The sequence below is a fragment of the Triturus cristatus genome, chromosome 4_1 (assembly GCF_964204655.1).
Source record: "Triturus cristatus chromosome 4_1, aTriCri1.1, whole genome shotgun sequence".
Classification (NCBI taxonomy): Eukaryota; Metazoa; Chordata; class Amphibia; order Caudata; family Salamandridae; genus Triturus; species Triturus cristatus.
In genome coordinates this window covers 808745775-808757202 of record NC_140585.1, presented here as the reverse complement: position 1 = coordinate 808757202, position 11428 = coordinate 808745775, and the positions used below count along the sequence as shown (strand labels likewise).

Below are 11428 nucleotides of genomic sequence, written 5' to 3'. Positions count from 1 at the left end.
CATCTCCCATCACAAGACTGGCAGGGCGCGCGCCGCCGCGTGCGGATGTGCCATGTATTTATATAGGTGTCAATGCCTGATGTGCAACCGAGCACCCGAGGAAGGGAGCAGCGACGGGGGATGCAGTCGTGGAAGAAGAGCAGTCACCGGTCTGGGAGGGAGGAAAGGGCCAAGTAAAGCCACTGCTTAATTTGCAACAACAAAAACAAGCATTAAAAATGCAATAGGTCTCGCCTTTTATTAAGTTAAAGCCATTTGCTTTGCTATACAATACCATTAGCAAAGCAAATGGCTTTAACTTAATCAAAGGTGAGACCTATTGCATTTTCAATGCTTGTTTCCTCTTTCCACAAGGTGCAGGGATCAGGCCCGGACTGGCCGTAGCGGGCACCCGGTGGGCCGCACGGGTGGGGGACGGTTTTGGGCCCCTGGGGGCCGTTTTTGTTACAGGGCCGTTTTTACAGCATAGGGGGTGGTTGACCGGCCGAGCACTTTGCCAGGGCCGGTTTTGGCTCCCAGTCTGGCACTGGCAGGAATGCCTGCGATGGTGCAGGGCTGCAAATTGTGAGCTGGCTGAAAGGACAGGATTGCACTCTATCTTGTATATACAGTGCATTCCTGCCCAAAATGATTTGCGGCGCTGCCCAATGCTAATTCTTCGTAAATATGCCCCTTAGTCCCGACTCCTTGTTAAGACTTTGCAGACCCAATAAAATGTAATGGTGAAATTAAATGTCCCAAATTGTTTTTCTCTGCAGTTCCACTTTAGCTGTTCTCAAGTTTGCTTGTATAATCCATGTGTACAGCACTGCTCGCAAATTCGTGAAACCCTAGATTGCTGTTTATTTTCGGTGTGCCTTGATCATTGTACCTACTATTTTTTCCCGGCAGTCCATTCGCGCCAAACGACAACCAGTCACATTTCTCAGCATTACTAAAAGGTTGTCGAATAGGAGAGCTAGCTGTTCCGGTGAGGGCGTTGACTAGACGAGGCATACAGTTCAGCCACAATCCAACCAGAAAGCTCTTTCACAGGACGAGAAAGAGCTCGTAGTTCGCGCATGCGGCCAGCGGACGGCTTCGCGCGCACGCGCCGTGTAGCGGCGGGGTACGCGGTTGGACGTCACGCCGGCGCCGCCGCCGCCTGCTCGCTTCCTGTGATGGGACCTAGTCGGTACCGCAACGGCAAGGCCTATGGGCGCCCACCTGACAAGGAAGAAGAGCTGCTACGTCAGTTCGGAAGGGACGGAGCACCTCCCGGCGGGGGCTTTAGCGCGCACCAGCTCTCCATGGTACTGCTCACTGCCGCCTGCCTCTTCTTCCTGCTGCTGGGCCTCACGTACCTGAGAATGCGAGGTAGCGGAGGACCACAGGAGGCTGCAGCGGATCAGGGCGGTGAGTATCCAGGAGGTGACGGTTGTTCGAAGTCTAAGGAGGCTGGGCTTGGGTGGTATTTGGGGGCGGCAGTAGAGTCTGTCGTGCCATACTGCACGTTAAGTATACTTTTAGGAATTATGCCCATGTGATGCTGCTCCTGGTCATTAGCACATAGCAGCGAACGGCACGTTTCTGCCCAGGTGTTTAATCATTTAAGTCAGTTTCTACTTTTTTACTTGAGGTTCTCGTTACGTTTTCAAGGATGTTTTGCTATCGATGTCTTGCCTAGAATTATTAAGTGATGATGATCTTAGCAGACTCTGATAGTTCTGATTGTTTTCAATGGGCAAGCTCGTGATTCCCAGTTTTTTAAACTTGACCCCAAATGTTGTTTTAAGAGGTCTCTTAGCTAGACAATGCTCTTACCTTTTCGGGGTCTCATTATTTTTGAAAGGGTGGTGTTTGAACCGTCTTTGTGTTGTCTATGAATAGCCAGTAAGTTGCTGTCAATATCTCTTTGGGTGCAGCGCATAGCATTGTAATTGGGGGGTGAGGGGGAGTGTGAAAGGTAGACGTGCAAATTATAATGATTAACTGGTGTTTATTATTTACTCCGACGACCCTGTTTCGTGTTTCTGATTTATAGTTTAACTAGGGTCTTCCGCTTTCTGAAGTATTGTGGAAGTGGAGGGAGGAGGAAATGGTAAAGAGGCAGAGAATGATGTTACATGCTCCGTTTCTGTGACTAGGACATGTCTAGCATTGCTTAATGGTGAGAAGGTCCTGCTGGATGAACTATATAGGAGTCCTCAAGTGTGCTAGCTATGTATAGCATCTTTCTTCAGCTATTGACCGCCTGCCTATTTTGGTATTTAGTGGTTGGTGAAGATGAATTAATATCAGATGTACTTATCTTATAGTGTGTTCCTCGTTAAGCCCATGTCTGATATGAGTGCTTGATCAAGCCTTTATGGGTGTATATGTGCCAAGTAGCCTGTACTGAACAAAGTGGGATATGTACCTTCCAGTAATATTGTTTCCATTGTTATTTGCATTACAATTGTCTGACCTACAGAGATTAAAGTCGAACATGAATGGATCATAGTGTTGACTTCCAGTGAAGTATTTCAGATTCTGCAGCTGTCCAAGCTACATTGACTATATCTGTTTTTAGAAAATACTGGTGTCTGTCCAAGCTTTTCACTCATTTGGCAGATCGTGTTGTAACAATTATGACAGATCAGGTTGTAGCGTGCTTTGGATTTTGGTCATTCTGCGTCACAGAATTCTTTGGTGACCAGGGCTTTTATTTGATGTCATTAAATGACCTATTTGTCAAATGTCTTTTTTTTCAGAAGGGACACGTTTTTCAGTTCTACTTGAATTTTAAGTCTTCTTGTCTGTTTCATAGTTTGGCTGGTAGGGAATTCTTCTCTGGCAGAATTTTCAATTTCCCCTTGATTATGTGGTTGGGGTAGTTCCTCAGCTAAAAACGTATTAAAGTTCACCTCACTAGCCTTCCCTGGAGTGTGGCGGTCCCTGTGATAATTGTATTGATTAGCCTGTTCAATTGATGGATAAATGTGCAAAGGAAATGTTTGCAATACTTTTCTTGCTTTGGAGATGACCTCGTTGGAGATAGTGTCACATAACGCTTGTGAGTGTGGAATAATGGAGGTGGAGCTTTTTGGGTTGCAGAATTCTGTGAGCATCATACGTAATTTCTTTGAGGTAACCTCTGCTTTGTGTATGTTCTTTAAGACTGCCTTTTTTGTGCGGTGTTCTGACTTAATACGATTCTTTTGTTATCATCATGAGGTTTCCTCCATTTTCGCTGTCACGTTTTGTTCCCCATTTGTTTGCATTTACATTGATCCAAGGCATCTTTTTAATTATATTTACATCCTGTAGAAGTCTTGTGTGACATCTGTATGAACAACGCATCAACAAATTAGCTATAGAGATTGAGTCACCTCTCTAAGGTGATGGTTGGGTGAGGTGTGAGTGTGGCATTGGGAAGTTTAGTCTTCCATTCCCTATAGCTATTGTTCTGAGTCTTCTCTGTTGGTACTTTCCTTGTCTGGGAGCTTTATATTTAATTTGAAAAGTTTTTTTATATAGTGCGACTGTGACCCTGGTGGGTAAATGAGGCAACAACATACAAATACTTAGGCATAGTAAATGTACATACAGGGTAAGATAACAAAGCTCAAGAAGCAGAGTTCTGATCTATACAAGAAATCTGTTCATAATATTGAAAGAAAGGGTGTAGTGTTTGTTCCATATCATGGGGAAGTTTCTTGAGACCTGATTCATGTTTTGGTCCCTTGACGAGTTGACAGAAGTTGAATGTCTTCAGACTTGTGATGGATCTCAGTGGTTAAATGGTCATGTCTCTTAGGTTTCAAAAGTTGTGATTTGAGGGTGGTCTCTGTTCTAGTGCCTGCAGGAATGAGTGGAGAACAGCTTAACAACAAGGATTCACATTTCGTCATTGGAAAGTCTTCCATACTTGATATCAGTTGCCTTTTTTGTATAACACATTTTAAGTTGACAATTCTAGCCAGCCTTCAAAAGTGTCTCTTTGTTTAAAGAAAATTAGAACCAAAACTGTATATGTGAACCACCCCCTTATTAAGCATCCTAATCCCACCTTTTGGTTGTTTGAGTTTTCTAGGGCCTCCCTCTCTCTTAATCTTCAGTGGAATCGAGCAATTCAAGAGTGCAGAGTCTGGGATGTTTATGCCCTTCTCTGGGCAAGGACAGCGGGTGTTTGATAAATGAAGAACTCTCTTTTTAGGTTTTTCCTGCACAGCACTTGCAAAATCGTTTTTGAAGAAAAATACATCTTAATACATTACACTAGGGCAAGTTCATGTTTGGTTTTTTAGGCACTGGGAGCTCAAGTGATTTGCCCAGAATCACAGGATGGTGAGCCCAGGCTCTAACCCGGTTCCACAATCAGCAGATCTGGCCGTTCCGCTACACTGTCTCACCAGAAAAGGGATTGCTTGCCACCCGAGCCCTCTTGCACTGATTTAAGGCATATTGCACAGCAGCATGGGCTGCTGTGCAACATGTTTTAAAGTGAATAATAACAAAGCACTATGAAGCAGTCAACGCTGGCCTCGACATAGCGCTTTGATTTTGTTTACTTTAAACCATGTTGCACATTAGCATGTGCTGCTGTGCAACATCTTTATAAAAAATTAACAAAGACAAATAGTTCAATGCATGATCCAGTATCTAATCTGTGCATATTGCAACCTATTGTTTGCAGTTGTATTGAAGTCTTTCTTACATCTTGGAGTGATTTTGCCTGCCCTTTGTCAAAATTATTGTTGCACATCAGATACGCCCCTTTTATTCAGTTCACAAATCTTTCTTCCTCCGTTGCCAGGCTGAATACAAAGTTGAGCTGGAGTATAGACATTGTACATTGTGAGTTCTATTGTGTTCGACATCAGCAGTGGTGTCCTAGTTATATCTGACGTATACAATTTGCGGTCTCCTCTCTTTGCAAAGCCAAGTTATAATTCGCAGAGGGTGACCCTTCAAGACTCTTTCCATGAAAAGCCACCTCTTTTCTGTTTCTCAGGATGATCGTTTTTGCTATTACTCAGAGTAGGGTGGCATATGGAGGTTTCAGAAGGTCTTTGGAAGCCACTCACCTTGCTGAAGCAATAAATGGTTTCTAAGTGACTGTCTCTTTCTCCCACCTTCACATACTTAAGCGCCATTTTCTGAAGGGCTTAAATTCGCCGAGATTGCTATCAAACTGTGGGAGTGAAGAGATAGAGTAGGCATGACAAAACCTTCATTTCACTACACTGGTTTTGCTCAGCCACGTCACTTTGAATATTGCGCTGGGCGGTCTTTGCTCTTACCCACTCTGGGAGATGGCGAGGGATAGGGGCAATGGGATTACTCATCCCACAGCATAAAATAGATCTCCAAATGTTCACGCATTCACCGCACTGCTTTCACCTTACTGTATGTTCATGGGCTGAGCTCCTGAGCTGGACCCACGTTTTGCTCGACTCACAGGCATGGCTATGCCATCTCCTAGAACATCGCCTTGTCCCCCCTTCACCCAGGGATTTCTTTTGGGGGGGGGGGGGAGTGGGGGGTGTCGTGAGTACATTTCCCTTTGACTGCTGTAGATTCACTGTCTGGCCGGCACACATTGCTCATTATCTCTCTCCTTGCGTCTGAAAGCTACAGAGAGTCCAACTCTGCCGTCTTGGTGTGTCGAACCTTCCTAAGTGTTTTTTTTTTTAAAACAGCTGAAAGACCACCTCCGCTTTCTCTAATGTGGTTGCAGCAGCTTATATCACATTCGGTGGGTAAGAGTACCTCATGGCATGTTGGAGAAGCAGTGTCACATGGCAAGGTTTCTGTAATGAAGAGGAGATGTGGTAACTTGACTGAGATCAGGTCGATGATGTTTAGTTGGTTCTTAATCATGGAGCAGGTATTGATTAGGAGGCAGCATGGTACTCTAGTATCTGAAGATGGTGTGGCTGACAAATAGGGAGTGGGTGGGAATCTAGGAAGGTGAGATTAGTGTGAGTAGATGATTGATGTAAATGTGGTAAGCTGGTTAGTTGAAGGTGTAGGAAGTGTTGTGCAGCATTTGGTATGTGAAAGGGTGTTGTGGCTCATACAAATCATTATGACTTGTCATCTGTAGTCAGGTGGTTTATCATTTGGAAAATTCAATGTTTACTGGTTTTCTGAATTCTAGACGGCTAATGTTCACTATTTTTAAGAGTATGTTCCACAACTGAGGATTTGTGCCAGTCTGTTTGCGGCATGTCCCATACTGAAGCGTGTTTTAGCTGTGCCGAAATCTCGAGCCGATAGGAAACTACAACCGGGCAGTGGCACACCATATGTAGGAAATATGCTTCTGTAGTTATGCACTCAGGGCAACTCTGATCCCTCGCGGGATATATGGCGTCAAGTTGTTTGAGGAAAGGTAGATCATATGGACAATATTATACTGAATCTGTTTGAACAGAGCAGTCACCGGCACCCTTCGGACAGCCACATGTACCGTAGTCCAATCTTTGGGGAAGATAGGTTTGCGTTAAAGTGCTGCTCTGTGTCCTCTACGCGGAGTGGCATAACCTGAATATCAACATGTAGCGGACAGTAGAGATGGGTTAGAAGCCTGCAACCCCCTGCCATTAATAGCATAGTTGCAAGTGTTTGTGTGGTTTCATGGGGCTCGGGGAGCATCGGCCACAGCTTGCGTGCCATTGCAGCGATTTTAGCATATTGAAGGACTAGACCAGGACCCATGTCAAATGTCTCAAGAGCATTTTGGAGGGTAATGAATCGTCCCTCTGGATATAGATCAGATTGCATATATGCAGCCCCCTTCTTGCCTCTTTACAGTTGACCGTGGTCAGGTTATCTGCTCAAAAGGGCGTATTATCCAGATGTCTAGATCGAGGGCATAGGGTGCCTGTTTTAGGACCTGCTGCACAGCCAATTCCCAAAGCCTACCCATCAGGCAGATGGAACGTGGGAAATCATCGGACAGTCTCCCACCTCGCATCAAGAGAGGTCCAAGCAGATACCCACCATGTCTACCTCCTGGCAGGGACCTCTCCCAGTTGGGTACCCCTTCTAGCCAATGTGCAGCATGTTATAGTTGAGCTGCCAGGTAGTATAGTTCCAGACCACAGACCTCTATTTCCCCCCCCCCCCCCCCACCCCCAATTTCCCATTCCCTCCAAAACCTAGTGTAGTCCTCTTTTACACTGCTTGCCATTCCGGAGTAGCTCTGCCATTAGTGAATCCATACATGAAACACACTCGGGCAATTCATAAAGGGTGTCCTGCATGACATACAAGCACCTTGGTAGTACCACCATTTTAATGAGAGCTGCTTTTACCAACACAGGGAGATGCAACATGTTCCAAAACCCGATTGAGGGGCGCAAGCCATCCAGTTGTCTGCCAGTATTGCGGTCGTATAACTGTTGCCCAAACTGCGTAATGTGGATGCCCCATTAACGGACCCTGTCGACAGTTCCAACTCCGGCAGCCGTTCTATAGGTAATTCTGCAAGTTGACCCAGCGATATGAAGATAGAATGTCATATTAAACCGGAGACCCAAGAATTACCTGAACTCCCTCAAGTACATTCAGCCGTATTAGGACAGATAAGTCTGGTCGCTGTAAATAAACTATGGTATCGTCCACATAGTGATACAATATGGCCAGTGGTCCCCATCCGTACTCCAGCATCTGAGAGTCCGCCGAAGTCTGCAAACCAATGGCTCAATAGCAAAAATCAGTGGGGATAGTGGGTATCCCTGGCGGGTGCACTGCTGTAAGGCTGTCTCCGCCAATGACATATTGTCCTATGCGCACTGTCCTCTGCAGGTTTGCATAGAGCAATTTAGTCTAGGCTATAAATTGGGTCCCCAGTCCCATCCTATATACCACTTGCCATACATGTATCCGACAACACTGTTATGGCTGCGTGCAGCAGACTATGGTATACCAGTATCTCCAGCGCTACTGTTACACCCTGATACCCCCCCATTCCCGTCCTTGAATGCTTACCGACTGTTCTCAAGTCGCAGAGATAGGGCAGGGTTAACCTGTATCCACAGTAAAGAAGAATATGGTGTATCTGACTCCCAACCAGTTTAAGGAAATAAGTTCCCAGTCACAACTGACGCAGCACTTCTCTCAGAAAAAGCCCAATACAGTGCGTCAAATGCCTGTTTAGCGTTCAAAAATATTGCTGCTGCTGGAAGCTTTTGGTCTGCACAACGGCCATTTGCAGGCGGAGATTCAACGCTGTTGATATCTGAAGGATAAACCCCTTGATCGGAAAGAACCAGCCTTTGCATCAGTGGCTGTAGTCTCTGAGTGAGGATTTTAGCAAATATTTTGTCCCTCACATTTAATAAGGACAGTGGCTGAGAGAAGGAACATGGAATAGGATCCTGACCTGCCTCTGGGAGTACTGAAATCACTGCTTCAAGACATTTTTTTATTGTCTGTAGCTTAGTTATAGACATCTTGCAACCGAGGTGGTAGCACATTAGAAAATTCCCTATAAACTTCTATGGGATACCATAATTCCCTAGGGCTTTCTCATTGGGGCTGTATTAACCCCTTATTATAACTGCAATAGTGAGAGGGGAATTAATCAGTCTGAGCTCTTCTACCCATGCTAGTGCAACGTCATCTAAGTATACAGCTATATCCATAGTTGGAGTATTGTGCCCAGAATGAGTGTTGGGCTTCATAATATGCGCGGATGGCAGTTACAATGTTCTCTGTAGATGTCATAACCTTACCGTCCATGTTTTATATATCTACACTCTGCAAATCATCCCTGGCTGCTTCCAGCACCTAGCCTGGAGTTTTGCCTGGATATATCTCCCTCCAAATGCTTGAGGCGAACATGTTTGTCAACGTTTTCTACTTCTTGCTCGCCGTCCTCTCTGAACCCTTTCAACATTTCTTGCAGTCGTGGCAACAGATAGGTTTTTACCAATTTCATAATCCGTTTCTATACATTTATTATCTTGTTCGTCATGCCAGGTTCTTAAGGATTTAAGAATTCACAATTCTTTTGAGATGCAAACGCCATGTATTCAAGCCTTAAATGCTTCCCACGTCATTGCTCCCTCTGCCAGTGATTGCTCATTGAGCTGGAGATTTTCTATGATGCCCGTTTTGAGTTCCATTTTGAACACAGGACCACATAATTCATTCCTCCTCAGCCTTCACCGTTTGATCCTGTTCAGGGACATCAGGATTGTTAGTGTGCTCCACTGGAGAGTGATCGATAGGGTTCTAGGCAGTATCCCCGCATCCTTCCCCATACCTGCCAAGGAATATGGCGTCAACGAGTAATCGATGCTGGAACTACCCGTTATTGTGTCATGTATCACTTTCCACATATGTATTCGCCTATACAAGTCCATATTTTAACTTAATGTCTCACTCGCCACTGTAATTGATCTGTGAGTTGTTGTATGTCTTATTGTGGCAAGAGAGCTCGGTTGAAATCACTTTCCCATAATATTTAAATAATCAGGTAATCTGTACCATTTAGTCATCAGGCCATCAAAACAGTCAGGGGAGTCGACCTTTTCATATACCTGTTGTGTTTTTTTGGTAAACGTTTTACGCTCTTGTTGAAGCAGCTTGCCGCCTTTCTTCAGTGTCAAATGTGTGATGTTTTGAGGGGTTCCACTGTGTAGAAGACCTCTCGTTTATATTAGTTTTGTTTGTATTTATAGAGCGCGTGTACAACATATGTCATGGTGTTAAACCACATGTATGAGTGTTACAAGGTGTTGAGGCAATACAGAAACTTAACAGAGAAAAGCTTGTTGTACAAGCCAGGTTTTGAGCAGTTTTGTAAAGTATGTGATATCAGGTTGTGAGTGGTAATAGGCCGGGACAGAATATCATTCTGATGAGACTATGGCTAAGAAACTCTGACCCTTATACCTGTGTGTGAAATCTAGGTAGTACTAACAAGCTTGCTGAAGGTGAACAAAGTGCCCGTGTTGAAGAGTATTTGGTAATTCGTTTGAATACATATTGAAAGGCCAGACTATGTATGGCTTTGAAAATAGCAGGATTTAAATTGTATTCATTATTTAATTGGCAGGCAATGGAGTTGTTTCAGCGTAGTGTGGTATGAGGGGCTTTAAAGATAAGCTTAACTGCTGAATTTTACACCGTCTGCAGTCTAGTTAATTCACCTTTGGGAAGTCCAAGTTAGGTGGCTTTAGCATAATCTAGCCAGAGCCAATAACCGCTGACCTGTTTTTAAGTGCATCGATGGAGAAGTGGGGGATCATTTCCTGGTGGTTCGCAGAAGAAAGATGCACTTTGATACCACCACTTTAATGTGCAGTCTCTATGATGGCTGATGATGCCAAGGTAGTGAATCGTCTTCATCTAACCACACATGGAATACATGATATCTTTGAAACTTTTGTTGGTAGGTAAAATTATGCTGTAGGTCAAGCAGGATCTGAGTGTCATCCAAACAGTAGTAAAGCCATCATCGTCTCATAGCCAGCTCTTTTATCAAAGTAGGCGTTGAAAAATGTGGTGATGGCACAGAGCCACGTGGTACTTCACATTTCAAGGTGATACTTTATACAAGAAAGGGGGTCACCTTAAGTGCTTGTGATTTGTCCTTTAGGTAGGATTCCACTATAATGCCAGCGCTCTCTGCGATAGTTACTTTAATTGCATTAATTTTATTAATAACGCATTGTTTATCACAGTGTTCTTGTGATGGTATCGGAGGCTGGTTTACCCTGTCAATGGCTCAACGTTAATGCATGATTTTACACATTTCTCTTTGGGGAATTGTGTGCTTTGTAAAACTTAGTATAATAATATCTTTTTGTTTGTGTTACACCTTTTCTATACTTTGTTATGCCTTGTTTAATTTTGGCTTTTCCCAACACATTAATTCCAGAGCAATAAGTCACTCTACACATCTTAAATATAACTTGTCCTCCACTAACCCATTGGTAAACTAGGTGGCAGGTGCCACTCTTTTTCCTATTGGAGCATGCAAGTTGTCAGCTTCATTTAGCCACAGCTTAAACTTTTTTTTGCTTTGTTTGGCGTCTTTCTTAGAAACGGCGTAGTTTCATATAGGGTCAGTAGGAACCTTTACTCTTTAACCTGATGCCTTTTTAGGTCTCGCCTGACCCAGCGCATGCGCTGGTCTGGCGAGACTTATTGAGAGGGCTCCAAAAAGTGCTACCAGGCCAGCCTACAGCGCATGTGCGCGGGTGCGCGCGCTGCGCTATATCGCTTTGATGTTTGATCGCGATCACTTTCGCGGCCGCTTGGCATAGCCAATAGGTCTCGCTTTTGGGACCTTTATAAGTATTTAGTTATGCAACTGTTGCACTGTAAACACTTATAAGGTCCCAAAGGCGAAACCTATTGGCTATGCCAGTGCTTGTTTCAAGTGCCTCTTAGTTCAGAGTAGTTCTTGCTAAATTGGTCATATGCAACTAGGTCAGATTTGATATTG

At 44.4% G+C, this 11428-nt stretch overlaps 1 protein-coding gene across 2 annotated transcripts in view; it reads left to right on the top strand.

Moving 5' to 3' along the window:
- Positions 1-967: 967 nt before the first annotated feature.
- LEMD3 (LEM domain containing 3) overlaps positions 968-11428 on the top strand; it is a 209161-nt gene continuing 198700 nt past the window's right edge. Inside the window, exon 1 of one of the 2 annotated variants that reach the window (XM_085653431.1) lies at positions 968-1395. In XM_085653431.1, coding sequence (XP_085509557.1) covers positions 1062-1395 — 334 coding nt within the window. In that variant the 5' untranslated portion in view covers positions 968-1061. The remainder of the gene's footprint in view (positions 1396-11428) is intronic. The other variant, XM_085653430.1, reaches the window with a different exon arrangement.